Source organism: Heterodontus francisci, chromosome 8 (assembly GCF_036365525.1).
Source record: "Heterodontus francisci isolate sHetFra1 chromosome 8, sHetFra1.hap1, whole genome shotgun sequence".
Taxonomy (NCBI): Eukaryota; Metazoa; Chordata; class Chondrichthyes; order Heterodontiformes; family Heterodontidae; genus Heterodontus; species Heterodontus francisci.
In genome coordinates, this window is record NC_090378.1 from 9,503,501 (window position 1) to 9,522,898 (window position 19,398).

A 19,398-nucleotide genomic window follows, 5' to 3' on the forward strand; every position below is an offset into this window, starting at 1 on the left:
GGCTCCACATACTAATTGCCTCTTTGGTCCCGAATGGGCCCTACTCTTTCCCTGGTTATCCTCTTGCCCTTAATATACTTATAAAATGCCTTAGGATTTTCCTTTATCTTGCCCACCAGTGTTTTTTCAAGCCCCCTCTTAGCTCTCCGAATTACTTTTTTAAGTACCTCCCTACACTTTCTATACTCCTCTAGTGCCTCCGCTGTTTTCAGCACTCAGAATCTGCCATAAGCTCCTTTATTTTCCTGTTCCAATCCTCTATATTCCTTGACATCCAGGGTTCCCTGGACTTGTTGGTCCTACTCTTCACCTTAATGGGTACATGTTGGCTCGGAACTCTCACTATTTCCTCTTTGAATGACTCCCACTGATCTGATGTCGACTTTCCTACAAGTAGCTGTTTCCAGTCCACTTTGGCCGGATCCTGTTTTATCATCTTAAAATCAGCCTTCCCCCAATTCAGTAAATTTATTTCCGGTCCATCTTAGTCCTTTTCCATAACTACCTTAAATCTTACAGAGTTATGGTCACTACCCCTGAAATGTTCCCCCACTGACACTTCTACCACTTGCCCGCCTTCATTCCCTAGGGTTAGGTCCAGTACTGCCCCTTCTCTTGTAGAATTATCTACGTACTGGCTCAAAAAGCTCTCCTGTATGCATTTTAATAATTCTGCCCCCTTTAAGCCTTCTGCACTAAGACTATCCCAGTTGATATTTGGGTTTTGAAATCCCCAACTCTTATTACCCTATTATTTTTACACCTCTCAGAACTTTGCCGACATATCTGCTCCTCTATCTCTCCCTGACTGTTTGGAAGCCTGTTGTACACTCCCAGCCAAGTGATTGCCCCATTTTTGTTTTTAATTTCTACCCTTATGGCCTCATTTGAGGAACCTTCGAAGATATCATCCCTCCTTACTGCAGTAATTGACTCCTTGATAAACAGTGCAATACCACCTCCTCTTTTATCCCCTCACCTATCATACCTGAAGATTTTATACCCTGGAATATTGAGCTGCCAGTCCTGCCCCTCCCTCAACCATGTCTCTGTGATAGCAATAATATAATAATGCCATGTGCTAATCAATGCCATCAACTCATCTGCCTTACTCGTAAGACTCCTTGCATTGAAATAGATGCAATCCAGCCTTGTATTTTTCACTTGTTCCTTAACAGGTCGAACTTTGGAACAGCTCTGCCTTTAAAATTCTGGACCCCAGAGGGTTGTGGATGCTCCATCATTGAATGCATTTAAAGCTGGGGCCATATGGTCTACTTCTGCTCCTATTTCTTGTGTTGTTGTGAACGGCACTATATACCTTCCTCCAGTCCAAACACAACCGTTCACCACTCCGCTCTGTTTCCTGTCACCCAGTCAACTTCGTATCCATGCTGCCACTGTCCCTTTTATTCCACGAGCTCTACCTTTGCTGATAAGCCTGTATTATGGCACTTTATCAAATGCCTTTTGGAAGTCCATGTACACCACATCAACAGCATTACCTTTTTCAATCCTCTCAGTTACCTCATCAAAAAACTCAAGCAAGTTAGCTAAACTCGATTTTCCCTTACATAATCCATGCTGGCTTGCCTGAACTAATCCACATTTATTCAGGTAACTGTTAATTTTGTCCCAAATTATCATTTCTAAAAACTTTCCCACAACTGATGTTAAACTGACTGGCCTGTAGTTTCTGGATTTGTCCTTACACCCTTTCTTGAATAAGGGTGTAACATTTGGAATTCTCCAGTCCTCTAGCATCATCCCTCTATCTAAAGAGAATTGAAAGTTTATGGCCACTGCCTCTTCAATTTCTCCCCTTACTTCCCTCAGTAACCTTGGATGAGTCTCATCCAGTCCTGTTGACTTTAAGTACAACCAGTCTATCTAATACCTCCTCTTTATTAATTTCTAGCCCCTTCAATGTCTCAACTACCTTCTCTTTCACTGTGACTTGAGCAGCACCTTCTTCTTTGGTAAAGACAAATGCAAAATACTCATTTAATATCTCAGCCATGCCCCCTGCCTCCATTCATAAATCCACTTTTATGTCCCTAAAATGCCCGTTTTTTCCTTTTACCACCCCTTTGCTGTTTATACGCTTATAGAAGACTTTTGGGTTCCCTTTTATGTTAGCTGACAGTCCCTTCTCATACTCTCTCTTTGCTTCTCTTATTTGTTGTTTCACTTCCCCTCTGAACTTTTTATATTCAGCCTGGTTGTCAATTGTATTATCCACCTCAAGTCTGTCATATGCACCCATTTTCAGCTTACTCTTACTCTCTATCTCTTTTGTCATCCAGGGTGTTTCCGATTTGTTTGCCCTGCCTTTCCCCCTTGACTGTACACAAACTATCTTCTCTTTAAAGGCCGCTTATTGTGTCGTTATAGGTTTGCCTGCAAATCTTTGATTCCAATTTCCTCATCCGGTCATCGAGTCATTTACCGCACAGAAGGAGGCCATTCAGCCCATCAAGTCTCCATGAAGCAATCTAGTCAGTCCCACTCCCCCGCTCAATCCCCGTCGTCCTGTCCATTTATTTCCTTTAAGTGCCCACCCAATTTCCTTTTGAAATCATTGATTGTTTCCCCTTCGACCACACTCATGGCAGCGAGTTCCAGGTTATTACCACTCGCTGCATAAAACAGTTCTTCCTCACCTTCCCCCTGCATCTCTTGCCTAAAACCTTCAATCAGTGTCCCCTAGTCCTTGCACCATTAGTTAATGTGAACAGTTATTCCTAGTCTACCTTATCGAAGCCTGTCATCATCTTGTACACCTCTATCTCACCTCAATCTGCTTTGCTCCAGTGTTTCCAAACTAACCTTGTAACTTAAATCCCCCATTGCTGGAACCATTCTGATACATCTCCTCTGCAGCCTCTCACAGACCCTCATATCCTTCCTAAAGTGTGGTGAACAGAACTGGATGTAATACTTCAATTTGGGCCTAACCAAAGCTTTATAAATGTTCAACATAACTTCCCTGCTTTTGTACTCAATGCCTCTATTTATGAAGCCCAAGATCCCATATGATTTGCTAACCACTCTCTCAATATGTCCTACCACCCTTAAAGATCGATGCACATGCAGCCCCAGGTCCCTCTCTGTTCCTGCAAACACTTTAGAACTGTGTCATTAAGTCTATATTGCTTCACCCTATTCCTTCTGCCAAAATACATCACCTCACAAGTGTCTGTATTAAATTCCATCTGCCACCTGTCTGCCTATTCTGCTAGCCCAGGGTTGTCCAACATGGCCAGCGGGCCAGCATCCGGCCCGCGAAGATAAACTGTACCCGGGTCATTCCTCATCCTCATCAGTGCCCGTGACTGGAGATGAGAAATTTCTCATTGGCTTCTTCTTGCACACCAGCTGTTTAAAAAATATCGTGCTGTCAGTTTCACAGCTGACAGGGGTTGGGAGCGAGATGTGCGGTTTCCAAACTTTGGACCGATGTGGAATTTTCCGGCGGGTTCTGATCTTTTCTTTGAAAGGCCTACCGGAAAACCCTGAATCTGTCTGAAGTTTGTAAACCCCTATTCCCAATGTCAGCACCTGTCAGCTGTGAAACTGACTTGCAAATTAAAAAAAAACCTGAGCAACCACAAAGCTGAGCTTCCCCGCTTTCTGCAACTGTTGTGGGGGAGGGCTGGAGGGTGGTGGGCAGCAGAGACATAGAGGGGGAAAGGTAGAGAGAGATGGCGCAGACAGGGGACAAAGAATGAGAGAGGAGACAGAAAGAGAGGGACAGCAGGGACAGTGAGAGAAAGAGAGGGGGGTGACAGAGAGAGGGAGAGAGAGAGAGAGAGAGAGAAAGAGAGAGTGGGCGGGAGAGGTAGACAGTGGGGGGAGAGAGGGGAGACAGAGAGAGAGAGGGGAATGGAGAGAGGAAGGACAGAGAGTGAGGGGGCAGAGATGGAGACAGGGAGAGTGGGACAGGGAGAGAAAGCAGACAGAGAGAGAGGGCAGGGACAGAGAGAGAGAGAGAGAGAGTTGGTAGGGGGAGAAAGTGGGGGCACCAAGAGAGAGAGAGGGACCAGAGAGAGGGGACAGAGAAAGGAGGGAGAGAGAGAGAGCGGGGGTCAAAAAAAAAGAGGGGATTGGAGAGAGAGGGGCTAGAGAGAGAGACAGAGGGTGTAGAGAGAGTGGGACAGAAAGAGGCAGGACAGAGAAAGAGAAGGGTTCAAAGAAAGAGAGGGGGAACAGAGAGGGAAAGAAAGAGGGACAGAGAGAGAGAGGGCAGGGACAGAGAGAGAGGGGGCAGGGAGAGAGAGCGGCAGAGAGAGAGGGGGAATGAGAGAGGGCAGCGAGAGGGGGGAAGAGAGAGCAAGAGAGAGGGGGGCAGGGACAGAGAGAGAGAGAGAGAGGGGCAGAGAGTGGAACGAGAGAGATAGGGCAGGGACAGTGAGAGGGGGCAAAGAGAGAGGTGGAACAGAGAAAGAGAGAGTGCATGGACAGAGAGAGAGAGTGAGAGAGGGGGTGATAGCAAGAAGTAGAGACAGAGGGACAGAGAGTGTGAGAGAGGGGAGTCACAGACTGAGGGGGAGAGAGAAACAAAGGGGGGAGAAGGAGGCAGAGAGAGATGGGAGACAGAGAGAGGGGGGAACAGAGAGAGGAGGGGTACAGGTAGAGGGAGACAGTGAGAGAGAGGGGAGATAGAGAGAGAGGGGCACAGAGAGAGGGGGTCACCAAGAGGAAGAGGGGAACAGAGAGAGAGGGAGTTTGGACAGAGAGAGAGAGCGAGAGAGCAAGGACAGAGAGAGAAAGGACAGTGAGAGAGGGGTAGAGAGAGAGAGGCAGAGAGAGATAGAGAGAGGACAGAGAGAGGGGATGACACAGAGAGAGGGGGGAACAGAGAGAGAGAGGGGACAGTGAGAGAGGGGCCAGGGACAGAGAGAGTAAGAGGGGGAAGGGACAGAGAGAGAGAGTGAGAGGGCTGAGAGAAATGGGTGGGGGGGGGGTGGAGAGAGGGCACTTGAGAGAGAGAGAGGTGACAGAGAGAGGGGGGAAAAGAAAGAGAGAGGACAGAGAGAAGGGGGGGCAAAGAGAGAGAGGGTGAGCAGAGAGAGGAGGGACAGAGAGAGGGAGGAACAAATAAAGAGATGGGGAGAGAGAGACAGAGGGGTTAGAGAGAGGGGGACAGAGAGAGAGAGACGGGGAACAGAGAGAGGACGGGACACAGAAAGAGAGGGGAAACAGGGAGAGACAGAGAAAGAGGGACAGAGAGAGAGGGCAGGGACAGAAACAGAGGAGGCAGGGACAGAGGGCTGAGAGAGACGGACGGGAGGGTGGGTGGGAGACAGAGTGCAGGGAGAGAGAGGGGGAACAGGGAGAGGGGACAGAGAGAGAGGAGGAAGAGAAAGAGGGAGGACAGAGAGGGGGGGTGACAGAGAGAGAGAGACAGACAGACAGAGAAAGAGGGACAGAGAGAGATGGGGCAGGGACAGAGAGAGAGAGGGGAGCAGCGAAAGGAGGGACAGACAGAGGGGGGGCGAATAAAGAGATGGGCAACAGAGAGAGAGGGGAGAGAGAGACAGAGAGGGAAGAGAGAGGGAGACAGAGAGAGAGAGATGGGGAACAGAGAGAGAGAAAGAGGGACAGAGAGAGAGGGCAGGGACAGAGAGAGAGGGGGAGACAGAGAAAGCGAGAGGGGGAGAGAGAGACGTAGGAACCCAGAAACATAGAAAATAGGAGCAGAAGTAGGCCATTCGGCCCTTCGGACCTGCTCCACCATTCAGAAATAGATCATGGCTGATCGTCTAATTTAGTACCCTGTTCCCGCTTTCTCCCCATATCCCTTGATCCCTTTGGTGGGGGGCGGGGGATAGAGGGGGACAGAGAGAAGGAGGAAGGGGGGACAAAGACAGAGAGAGGGGACATAGAGAGTGTGGGCAGGAACAGAGAGAAAGAGGGGCAAGGACAGAGAGAGATAGAAGGGGAAGGGATGGGGGGAGAGATGGGGTAAGAGAGGGGGACGGAAAGATGGCGGGAAGAGATCGAGGGAGGGGACAGAGAGAGAGAGCAAGGACAGAGAGAAAGAACAGAGAGAGAGTGGTATAGAGAGAGAGGCAGAGACAGAGAGGACAGTGAGAGGCGGTGACACAGAGAGAGAGAGGGAGAGAGAGTGAGAGAATGAGGGAAACAGAGAGAAAGAGGGGACAGAGAGTGAGGGGGGACAGAGGGAGAGAGAGGGGGCACAGAGAGAGAGGAGATACAGGGTCAGAGTGGACAGAGAGAGGGGCGAGAGAGAGAGAGGGGGCACAGAGAGAGAGGGACAGAGAGACAGAGAGACAGAGAGGGCAGGGACAGAGAGAGAGAGAGGGGGACAGAGAGAGAGAGAGGGCAGGGACCGTGAGGGAGAGAGAGAGGGGACAGTGAGATGGAGAGGGAGAGGCACAGAGATAGTGAGAGAGGGGAGACAGAGCGGGAGAGAGACAGGGGGCAGAGAGAGAAGGGAGACAGAGAGAGAGGGGGAACAGCGAGAAAGAGACAGGGGGACAGAGAGAAAGAGAGAGGGGGACAGAGAGAAAGAGAGAGGGGACACCTTAAATTTATGCCCCCTGGTTATTGATCCCTCCACTGAGGGAAAAAATTTCTTCCTATCTATCCTATCAAAGCCCCTCATAATTTTGTACACCTCAATCATGTCCCCCCTCAGCATTCTCTGCTCTAAGGAAAACAACCCTCACCTATCGAGTCTCTCTTCATAGCTGAAATGTGCCAGCCCAGGCAACATCCTGGTGAATCTCCTCTGCACCATCTCCAGTGCAATCGCATCCTTTCGAGAGTGTGGTGACCAGAACTGTACACAGTACTCCAGCTGTGGCCGAACTGGTGTTTTATACAGCTCCATCATAACCTCCCTGCTCTAATATTCTATGCCTTGGCTAATAAAGACAAGTATCCCATATGCCTTCCTAACCACCCTATCTACCTGTGCTGCTGCCTTCAGTAATCTATGGACAAGTACACCAAGGTCCCTCTGACCCTGTGTACTTCCTCGCCTCCTACCATCCATTGTATATTCCCTTGCCTTGTTAGTCCTCCCAAAATGCATCACTTCACACTTCTCAGGATTCAATTCCATTTGCCACTGCTCCGCCCATCTTACCAGCCCATCTATATCGTCCTGGAAACTAAGGCTTTCCTCCTCACTATTTATGACATCACCAATTTTCAGATGGAGAAAGAGAGGGGGGACACAGACAGCAAGAGGTAGAAAGAGAGAGAGGGGGACAGAGAGAGAGAGAGGGAGAGAGAGATAAAAAGGGGGACAGAGAGATGAGGAGGGAGGACGGGGGGGGAGGCGGTGGGGGGTGGAGAGTGACTCAGAGAGAACGTAAGAACATAAGAACTAGGAGCAGGAGTAGGCAATTCAGACCCTCGAGCCTGCTCCACCATTCAATACGATCATGGCTGATCTCATCTCGGCCTCAACTCCACTTTCCTGCCCGTTCTCCATAACCTTTCAACCATTTACTGATTAAAAATCTGCCGATCTCGTCTTAAATTTATTCAATGTCCCGACATCCACCGCACTCTGGTGTAGTGAATTCCACAGACTCACGACCCTTTGAAAGAAGTAATTTCTCCTCACCTCTGTTTTAAATCTGCTACCCCTTATCCGAAAGCTATGACCTCTCATTCTAGATTGCCCCACCAGAGGAAGCATCCTCTCTACGTCTACTTTGTCAATTCCCTAAATCATCTTATACACCTCAATTAGATCTCCTTTCATTCTTTGAAACTCCAGAGAGTAAAGGCCGAAACTGCTCAATCTCTCTTCATAAGACAAATCCCATCTCTGGAATCAATCTAGTTAACCTCCTCTGAACTGCCTCCAATGCAACAACATCCCTCCTCAAGTAAGGGGACCAAAACTGTACATAATATAGGGAGAGAGAGAGAGAGAGAGAAAGGGGGACAGAGAGGGGAGGTGGGGGGGGGGGGGGCTCAGAAAGAGAATGAGGGGCACAGAGAGACAGAGAAATGGGGACAGAGGGAGAAAGAAGGAGAGAGAGAGAGGAACAAAGAGAGGTGGGGCCAAGAGAGGGGGGCAGAGGGGGTGAGACAGAGAGAGAAAGTGGGGGATAGAGAGGGGCAAAACAGAGAGAAGGGGGAACAATAGAGAGAGGGGGGAACAATAGAGAGAGGGTGAGAAACACAGAGAGGGGGGAGATAGGGAGAGAAAGACAGAGAAAAAAGGAGCAGCGTGTGATCAAGATCACTGACTGAATGACATCTATCTGAAATACTATTCATCACTACAAGTGTGCAGGCAAACATTGACCATTTGTGCAAGCAAAAAATGCCAGGGATCTCACTAAATCAGTGTTCAACAGAGTGAAGAGGAAATAAGTCAATAAATTAGTCTTATCATTTAAAGCTTCCTCACGAAAACGTACATTTGTTGTTGTTTTGATTAATAGTAGTCAATTTGTGTCCTGTTGCAGGCGTTTCATATCATCCTCACTGTTTGCCACTCCTCCAAAATTGGTATCATCAGCAAATTTTTGAAATTTTGCTTTGTATTCCAGGATCCAAGTTCTTTACAATTAGCAAAAAAAGCAGTGGCTGTCTCCACCAATCAATGTTATCTACCATGAAGCCAATTTTATATCCAATTTGGACACTGATCCTCCTATTCCATGTGCCTGAGTTTCATTAACCAGCCTTTTATGTGGTATTTTGTCAAATGCTTTCCAGATCTGTTCTCATCCCATTGATGTTGACCCTCCCCCTATTAATTATTTTCACTCTGGATTGCTCCTTGTACTTTTCCACAGCCAACCTAACCCTTATGATACTATGATCACTGTCCTCTAAATGTTCCACTACTGACCCTTGATCCACTTGACCCACCTCAGTCCCCAGAACCAGATACAGCAATGTCTCCTTCCTTGTTGGACTGGAAACATACTGATGTAGAAAATTCTCCTGAACACACTCTAGAAACTCTTGCCCCTCTCTGTCCTTGACATTACTACTATCCCAGTCTATATTAGGATAATTAAAGTCCCCCATTGTAATGACTCCATAATTCTTGCCCCACTCTGTAATTTCCCTGCAAATTTGTTCCTCTATATCTTGCCCACTATTTGGTAGTCTATAGAATACACCCATCAGTGTAATGGTGTACCACTATTGTTTCTGAGCTCGAACCAAATAGATTCTGTCCTTGACCTCTTGGACATCCTCTCTCTCCAGCACTGTAATGTTCTCCCAAATCAATACAGCTGTCCCTTCCCCCACCTTTCCTTCCCTATCTTTCCTGAACACCTTGCATCCAGGAATATTTAGTATCCAGTCCTGCGTTTTATTGACCCATGTCTCCATTATCACCAACCTTATTTATCACACTCCAAGCATTCACATTCATGCACGATAAACCTAATTTAGACATTTTCACATTCCCTCTTACTCTGACCCCACCTAATGCCTTACTATTTCCTATTCTAGTGCTATCTGTCTCTCCAAATTCTCTGTGCACCTTGTTTTTCTCTCTCCAATATTACAACCTGGTTCCGCATCCCTGCCAAGTTAGGTTAAACCTTCCCAAATAGCACGAGCAAATCGTCCTGCAAGGACATTGGTCCTGGCTTTCTTCAGGTGCAACCCATCCAGCCTGCATAGGTTCCAACTCCCAGAACCAGTCCAATGTCCAAGGAATCTAAAGCATTTCCTCCTGCACCATCTCCCCAGTCAAGCATTCATCTGCTCTTTCTTCCTATTTCTGTACTCACTTGCGCATGATACTGGGAGTAATCTGGAGATTACTACCTTTGAGCTCCTGCTTGCTAGTTTCTTTCCCAGCTCCCAGAACTCTACCTGCAGGACCCCATCTCTCTTTCTACCTGTGTTTTTGGTACTGATATGGACCACGACCATTGGCTGCTCACCCTCCCCCGTCAGAGTGCTCTGCAACTGTTCAGTGACATCCATGACCCTGGCATCAGGGAGATAACATAACATCCTGGATTCACATCTGTGGCCACAGAAACACCTGTCTGTTCCCCTATTGAATTCCATCTCACTATTGATTTTCCAATCTTCCTGATTAATATTTAGACAATCAAGGATCCTAACAATTAAGACTCACTATTTTCCCCAACTTTATCATGTTCCACTTTATAAATTCATGAACATTGTAGAATTTCTCCCCTGTTGAATTTCACAACTCCCATGCACCCTGCATGAGAAGGGAGTGCTTATTAAAAACCATATAACTATGAGTAAAAGCCAAAATAAGGGGCTGAATTTTCGGCGGGAGGTGAAATAAATGGCGGCTCACACAGACAGAGAGGCACCGTGATTCCAAGTGCAGCAGCTCATTTAAATAGCTGATACAGGCTGCCCCCACCCCGATCCCATCGAGGGGGTGGGTTGTCCGTCCCCGGCAATGGTATTAACTGCCCCAGCACAGGCGCTGACACCATTTTTAAAAGGCTGTCAGCCATCCGGGACATTGAAATATTTAAAGTCACATTGAATTCATTTTCATTTGCTCCTCTCCAACCCCAATATCAATTGGATTAATTATTTCCCCTTTTCACCCCAAATCATTTACCTTCACAACCTGACCTTTTCCCCCAAAACTGCACAACATTTACACTGTATCCTTTCCCACCATCCCCTACACCTGTGATGTTCATTTGGCCCTGTCCCCCCCCACCACCTGCACTGAGAAATGTACCTTCTCCCCCTTCCCCACCAGTGCAGCGCCTCGTTTCCCTGGACAGGGATCTGAAGGCATGGCAGTGCCAATCGCCGGGGTGAAAATCACGGCGGGATTTCAGGAGTCAGTGGGAGACTCATTTATTCAGGTGAGTTCATTTAGATAAATATTTAAATGGTGATCACGCGCCGCACGGTGGGGGGGCCGCCACGAGGCCTCGCTGCCGCCGGCAATATCGGGCTGGACCCTGCCGGTGTCGAGGTCCGTGGCTGGCCTCATTCAGGGCAATCTTCATGCCCCCTCCCCCCTACCATGGATCCCAACGTCGCGGGCTCTATAAAATCCAGCCCGAGGTGTGAGATAAAGTTAAATTCTCATTATTATTTGTTCCTTAGGTCTCATTTAATGTACCTTGGGCTCCAGACTGCCCAGATGACCCATGCCATGATTATGTGGAAATGGCAAATTCCTGTGACTTCTTATTCGTAAAGTCCTATAATGTGCAGCATCAAATGTGGGATGAGTGCTTTGCAAAAGCAAATGCTCCCCATCACCAGATTTATTCAGGTATGTACATTAAAACCTTCTGGTTCAGGGTCTGCCTCCCGGATATCAATGTTCATCTAAAACTATCATATTTTTATCCATTTAGGTCTCTCTGCTTATATCAAACTGGGTATTGATTCCAGAAAGCTGGTGATGGGAGTTCCATGGTATGGTTACGACTATCCTTGCCAGCACTTGTATGAGGTAAGAGGAAATGTTTTGCTTGCAATGCCCGAAACGTTAACTCTGCTTCTCTTTCAGCTTTTTTAATACCTGTTTTACAGTTTTGCTACTTTCCATTTGTATCCGTTGGCTTGCTGTCTGTGCTTACCTTATCCATGCTGTTTTACATTTCATTTCACTGAGGCATTTCCTGAACTGCATTCTTCTAGACTGTAAATCTTAAGCTTCTGATTTTTTTTCTCAAAGCTCATTCCTTCACACATGGAATCAAAGAAGCACAGGAGATACAGTAGACCATTCAATCCCCCAAGCCTGTTCCACCACTCGGTTTGAATGTTACTGATTTTTATTCCATATACCTGCCGTGACTTTGTCACGATTAATACCTCCGCCTAACAAAATTCTATTGAGCTTAGTTTTGAAATTCTCAATTATCCTTGAGTCTTCATTGCCCCTCAGAGCCTATACACTGGGAGATCAGTTATGCTGTCAATAACTTTTTGAAGTTAGCAGAGTAACTATATTCACAAGTAATAATTTCTCATCCTTTTGTACTTTACAGCCTGGTAGATGTGAATTGAAAAAGATTCCTGTCGGAGGTGCTCCTTGCAGTTCTAAGGCTGGAAGATTGATTCCATATAAAGAGGTCAGGCAGCAGCTGCCCAGATCAATTACCGGCAGATATTGGGATGATGATTACAAATCCCCATATTATGTCTACAGGGTAAGACTATCAATCAAAGCACAGTGGAGACCTGTGCATTTCAACATTCTTTGTAGAATGTGAACATTGCAGGGTTTCATGATTCAGTATTCTCTGTGTGCAGGATTCAGCAAAGTTCAAAATGTCCAATTTGGACAGTCGGAAATGTGTGCAGTTGGATAATTGACAAGAAAATGGGAGTTGAGAAGCAAAGCACCAAAACCAGTTCACCTTGTTAAAACATTGTGAAAAACCAGTTGCAGACACTGTCGGAGGTGTTGTTTTTCAGACAGGAAGTTAAACTGAGGCCCTATCCATCCTCTGAGGTGGACATAAATGTTCCAATAGCACTATTTTGAGGAAGAGTGGAGGTGTCCTCCCTGGTGTCCTGGGCAATATTTATCCCTCAACCAACATCACTAAAAGATTATCTGATCGTTATCACATGCTGTTTGTGGGATCTTGCTCTGTGCAAATTGTCTGCTGCATTTCCTACATTACAACAGTCACTACACTTCAAAAGCACTTCATTAGCTGCACAGTGCTTTGGAATGGTCTGAGGTTGTGAACGGTGCTATTTAAATGCAAATAGTTTCTCTAGAAACTTTATAATTTTTGAGCATTAGTTTCTATTTTCAGTTCTATTTTCAGTTCTACTCGTGTGATGTGTTAATGTGCTAATGCACTTTGCAGATTAATAAAGGGGGAGATGGTGGCAATGTCACTGGACTAGTAATCTAGAGGCCTAGACTAATGCACTGGGGACATTGGTTCGAATCCCATCATGGCAGATGGAGAAAATTTGAATTCAGTTATAAATATGGAATTAAGAAAGCTAGTCTAATAGTGACCATGAAACCATTTGGTCCTTTCGGAAAGGAAATCTGCTGTTCTTACCTCGTCTGCCCTACATGTGATTCCAGTCGCACATCAATGTGGTTGATTCTTAATTGTCTTCTGAAAGGGCCGATCAAGCCACTCAGTCCAAGAGCAGTTAGAGATAGGCAACAAATGCTGGCCTTACCAGTGACACCCACATCCAATGAAAGAACCAAAATAAAGTACAAGTTAGGTTCCAGTGGTTTACATATCAGTGCAAAAGGCAAGGCTGAAGCATTTACAACCATCTTAAGCCAGAAGTGCCAAGTGAAAGATTCATCTCGGCCTCCTCCTGAGGTTTGCAGCATGATAGATACCAGTCTTCAGCTAATTTGATTCACTCCAGGAGATATCAAGAAATGGCAGAAGGCACTGGATACAGCAAATTCCATAGGCCCTGACACATCCCCTCTGTAGCACCGAAGACTTGTGCTCCAGAACTAGCCTTGCCCCTCAACAAGCTGTTCGAATACAGCTGCAAAGCTCCTCTACCTGACAATGGAGAAAGTTGCATAGGTATGGCCATTTTTTTTCGTTCATGGGATTTGGGCATCGCTGACTCGGACAGCATTAATTGCCCATCCCTAATTGCTCTTGAGAAGGTGGTGGTGAGCCACCTTCTTAAAGCACTGCAGTCCATGTAGGGTAGATGCACCCACAGTGCTGTTAGGAAGGGCATTCCAGTATGTTGGCCCAGCGACAGTGAAAGAGCAGCGATATAGTTCCAAGTCAGGATGGTGTGTGACTTGGAGAGGATCTTACAGATGGTGGTGTTCCCATGCATCTGCTGCCTTTGTCCTTCTAGGTGGTAGATGTCACGGGTTTGGAAGGTGCTGTCGAAGGAGCCTTGGTGTGTTGCTGCAGTGCATCTTGTAGATGGTACACACTACTGACATTGTGCGTCAATGGTGAAGGGAGTGAATGTTCGTGAATGGTATGCCAATCAACAGGATGCTTTATCCTGGATGGTGTCGAGCTTCCTGAGTGTTGTTGGAGCTGCACACATCAAGGCAAGTGGAGAGTATTCCATCACACTCCTGACTTGTGCCTTGTAGATGGTGGACAGAATTTGGGGTGTCAGGAGGTCAGTTACTCACTGCAGGATTCCTAGCCTCTGACCTGCCCTTGTAGGCATGGTACTTACTCGGCTGGTCCAGTTCAGTTTCTGGTCAATGGAAACCTATAGGATGTTGATAGTGGGGGAGTCAGCAATCATAATGCCATTGAATGACAAGGGAAAATAGTTGGATCCTGCCCACAAAAAGCAGGACAAATCCAATCCGTCCCATTACCGCCCAATCATTCTACTCTCGATTAACAGAGAAGTGATGTAAGACGTCGTTGACAATGCTATCAAGTGACACTTACTCAGCAATAACCTGCTCACTGCTGCACAGTTTGGGTTCCACCAGGGTCACTCAGCTTCTGACCTCATTACAGCCTTGTTCCAAACATGGACAAAATAGCTGAATTCCAGAGGTGAGGTGAGAGTGACTGCCCTTGACATCAAGGCAGCATTTGACCAAGTGCGGCATCAAGGAGCCCCAACAAAATTGAAGTCGATGGGAATCGGAGTGGAAACTCTCCACTGGTTGGAGCCGTACTTAACACAAAGAAAGATAGTTGTGTTGCTGGTGGCCCATCATCTCGTCTCCAGGACATTGCTACTGGAGTTCCTCAGGGTAGTGTCCGAGGCCCAACCATTTTCAACATCTTCATCAATGGCCTTCCCTCCATGATAAGGTCAGAAGTGGGAAGGTTCACTGATGATTGCACAGTGCTCAGAACCATTCAGAACTCCTCATATACTGAAGCAGTCCATACCTGCATGCAGCAAGATCTGGACACCATTCAGGCGTGAGCTGCTCAGTGGTGAGTAAAATTTGCACCATGGAAGTGCCAAGCAATGGCCAACTCCAAAAAGAGCAAATCAAACCATCTCCCTTGACATTCAACAGCATTCCCATCACTGCAACCACAACCATTACCATCCTGCAGGTCACCATTGAGCAGAAACTGAACTGGACCAGCCATATAAATATTGTGTCTACAAGAACAGGTCAGAGGCTGGGAATTCTGTGACGAGTAACTCACCTCCTGATTCAGCTCCAGAACATCACTGCAGGAGTTCCTCAGGGTAGTGTCCTAGGGCCAACCATCTTCAGCTGCTTCATCAGTAACCTTCCTTCAATCATAAGGTGACAGTGGAGATGTTCGCTGATGATCGCACAATGTTCAGAACCATTTGTGACTCCTCAGATACTGAAGCAGTCCATGTAGAAATGCAGCAAAAACTGGAGAACATGTGGGCTTGGGCTGATAAGTGCAAGTAACATTTGTGCCGCAGAAGTGCCAGGCAATGACCATCTCTAACAAGAGAGAATCTAACCATCTCCTGTTGACATTCAATGGCATTACAATTGCTGAGTCCTCCACTATCAACATCCTGGGGGTTACAATTGACCAGAAACTGAACTGGAATAGCCATATAAATACCATGGCTACAAGAGCAGGTCAGAGGCTGAGAATCCTGACTCCCCAAAGCCTGTCCAGCATCTACAAGGTACTAGTCAGAAGTGTGCTGGAATACTCTGCACTTGTTTGGACGAGTGCAGCTCCAACAGCATTCAAAAAGATCAAACTTTGACACCATTCAGAACAAAGCAGTTCATTGATTGGCACCCCATCTACTACCTTAAACATTCATTCGCTCCACCGCCAGCACACAGTGGCAACAGTTGTGTACCATCTACAAGATGAACTGTAGCAATTCGCCAAGCCTCTTTCGACAGCACCTTCCAAACCCATGACCTCTACCACCTGGAAGGACAAGGGCACTAGACGCCTGGGAACTCCATCACCTGCAAGTTCCTATCCCAGCCAGAAACATCCTGACTTGGAACAATATCGCTGTTCCCTCACTGTCGCTGGGTCAAAATCCTGAAACAGCCGACCTTGCAGCAGTGTAAATGTAACCACACCAAATGGACTGGCTCACCACCATCTTCTCATGGGCAATTAGGGATTGTCAAAAATGCTGGTCTTGCCAGTGACATTCATATTGTCACAAGAGTTTTGTTTTTTTTAAACTGGGTATTCTGTGTGGTGTTTAAAGCTGGGAAATGGGGATTTTCTGTGAACACTGCTGACACTTGGGGCTGGGTTTTATAGGGGCGTCCATGTCGGGATCTGTGGCGAGAGGCAGCATCAACATTGCCCCGTATAAGGCCCTCCATGGACTTTGACGCCAGCAGGGCCCGGTGTCATAAGAGCTTTGTTTTATTTCAAAATTAAGAGGTCTGTGTGCCTTTTAAAGCTGGGAGGAGAGGGTTTTTCTGTGAGCACTAAATGTTGACACTTGGTGTTTGAAGTGCAGGCTGTAAAACTTGCATCCAAGCAACAGAAAGATTTACGATTGTCTTGTGACTTGGTTGTTGTTGAAAGCTTTTAGTCAGGTCTGCAGAGTGAACCAGACCAGGGAGCAGTTAGTAGTGAACTGGGGCTGTGATTTTCTGACAGACCAGAAAAAGGTCCTACTCTCTCTTCAACAGAATCTTTTCATCTCTTATAAAGAAATTCTACATTTGAGGTGTGGTTTTTACCTGCCTGAAATGAGAGAAAAGTCCCAGGAAAAGAGGAGTTGCTACACTCTGTTGAGAAAGGAAGCCTTGTGTTTTAGGTGCAGCAAGTTGCTGTTGCCTCCAGTCTCAAAGATCCCTGCCTCAAGAGTGAGTCTTGTTGCATTTTGTGTTATTGAAAGTTCCTGAAATTTCAAGGAAGTTTTGACTGTCAGAGTGCTGCTTTAAAATTTAAGTAGACCTGTTGCTATACCTAAAGCTGAAAGATCCGTGTGACGCCTGCTGTAGACAAATTGCCTTGAACACCTACCCATCACAGACTGTTTATCAAATTCACCTGGAGAGACGTCAAGTGGCATCTGACTATTCGACTCTGGTACAGCTCACCAATCCAGCAATATCCTTCCTGAAGTTATTGTTTCGAAGAAAGCATTGTAAAATCAATATCCATTTTCCCTGGTTAACCATTTTGTTTTGAATGTATGTGTGTGTGCATGAGGGTTAGGAAGAATAAGGAGATATAAAGGCTGTTCATGTATATAGATACATTTCATTATTGTTTAAAACTTGGTTTATTAATAAATAGTTAATTTTGTTTTCATTTAAAGAATCCTGGTTTGTTGTGCTTTATTCTGGGGGGTATAAAAGTATATAATATCGCAGCAACTCTGCGGAGTGAAAGCCCCGCGTGCAGGCCGCCATCTTTTACGGCCGCAACTGCACTCGGTGATGGCAATGTAAAATCCAGCCCTTGGTGTTTAAATTGTGTACACAGACTGTAATACTTGCTTCCAATCAACCAGAAAGATTTATGACTGTCTTGTGACTTGTTTGTTGAAAGATTTTAGTTTCATTTTGGGATTATGAGAAACCTGTGGACTCTACAAGGAGCAGGCTTTGAAATCTTTGTATTACCTTTCCTGGAAAGAGAGGAAAACCCAAAAAAGTGTTACCACTCTCTGCAAAAGAAGCCTTGCATCTCTTGGAAAGAAATTCTACTTTTTAGGTGTGGTTTGGACCTGCCTGAAGAGAGAGAAAAGACCCAAGAACAGAGGAATTGCTTCACTCTGTGGAGGCACACTGCTTTGCAGAGAGAAAATCCCTGCATTTTAAAGGTACCGGATTTCTACTGCCTTCAATCTGAAGAATCCCTGCCTCAAGTGTAATTCTTGTTGCCTTTTGTGTTTTTGGGAGATCTTGAAATCTTAAGAAAGTTTCTACTGTTCGACTGCTATTTCAAAATTCAAGCAGACCTGTTGCTCCACCCTTTTGCTGAAAGAGCTGTGTGACGCCTGCTGTAGGCAAACCTCCTGGAACACCTACATATCACAGACTATTCATGAAACCCGCCAGGAGAGACTTCGCGTGGCGTCCAACTGTTCGACTCTGGGACGATTTACCAATCTGGAAATATATTATCAGTCTGTGACCACCAATTACTTCATCATTCCTGAGAAACAGTTGTAATTCAAAACATCCATCTAAAAACCAGTTAACCAATTTTTGAATGTATGTGTATGTGAATGCGGGTTTGGAAGAATAAGGAGTTATAAAAAATTTTCATAAATATAGATTTATCCCATTATTACTTAAGATTTTATTTTATTAAGAAATATTTCATTTTGTTGTTGTTCAAAGGAATCTGGTTTGTGTCCTTTAATATGAGGGATAAATAAACTGTTTAATTTGGCTAATTTCTAGCAGGTGGGAAGCTTTTCCTAATATGCCGTGACCTGTGGAATATAGGGACTGAATTAACAGTGCATAACACCCACCTTGGTTAAGCAATATAAAAAACAATCCATTGTAATGGAACAAACTGCCTTTATATGTTTCATTCACTTAATCCACCTAAACTTGTCCTTTAAAGCAAGTAAAAGTTTAATGTATTTGAAATAGTGTTGTTGAAGATGTTCAGTGTTGTGTCTAGAACAGTGCATTGATCCAAACTTACCTCCTATCTGTCTATCTCTCTTTGGCTTTTTTGGCAGGTTAATAATACATACCACGAGGTTTGGTATGATGATCCAGAGAGCATTTCACTAAAATCACTGATCATGAAGAAACTAAAACTCCGTGGTATAGGCGCGTGGACTGGAAATTACCTAAACTACACTGGTGATCCTACAACAGCAATGCAAGCTGAAGAAATGTGGAATGCTCTGTGCCCGATCCGAGGAAAATGGAGAACTTAAAGTATTTACTCTTCTTATAACGTAATTATTTACTTTTGCAAGTAAACACAACAAAAAGTGAGCTCACTTCCAACCTCAGAAATTTAACTAATGCAGATCTTGGGAACAAATTTAATATTTTATCTAATCAATCAATTCCTATTCAATGGAAAGCAAATGTATAAATATGATTTACACTCCAAGATCTGGTCCCTTCAGGCATCTTAAATTGTTTACAAAATGCACCAAAACTGCGTTAGTTACCTTCATGTTTAATGACAGTGTCGGCGAAAATTTGTTGCCACTAAATACTTACAATTCAGGGAACAATTCAACTTTCCCGTTGTGTGATTTATCAATTGTGACATACACACGTGCTGTCTGTTTTACACACATCTTCATTCTCATCCCTGAATTATTATGATTTTACTTTGCCATAGGTTATTACTTTGAAGTTAGATAAGTTTTTAATGTTCAGTTTCCTCCATTAAGGGGTGTGAATGGACCACAAATAGTGTCCTCTTTTTGCTGCTTGCTTTTTAATTGTAATAATACAAACACTGTAACTATTTGCATTTTAATCTTCAAGAGAGATTTACAATTGCCTACTCCTGAAAGACAAATTGAATCTTCCCATGAATATGTATTTCACAA

General features: G+C 45.4%; 1 protein-coding gene across 1 annotated transcript in view; it reads left to right on the forward strand.

Annotated features, from left to right (window-relative positions):
• LOC137373166 (di-N-acetylchitobiase-like) overlaps positions 1-18,765 on the forward strand; it is an 82,547-nt gene extending 63,782 nt beyond the window's left edge. Inside the window, exons 5-8 of the mRNA XM_068038025.1 lie at positions 11,077-11,248; positions 11,334-11,431; positions 11,973-12,134; positions 18,562-18,765. Of these exons, the coding sequence (XP_067894126.1) occupies positions 11,077-11,248; positions 11,334-11,431; positions 11,973-12,134; positions 18,562-18,765 (636 nt within the window). The remainder of the gene's footprint in view (positions 1-11,076; positions 11,249-11,333; positions 11,432-11,972; positions 12,135-18,561) is intronic.
• The last annotated feature ends 633 nt before the right edge of the window (positions 18,766-19,398 follow it).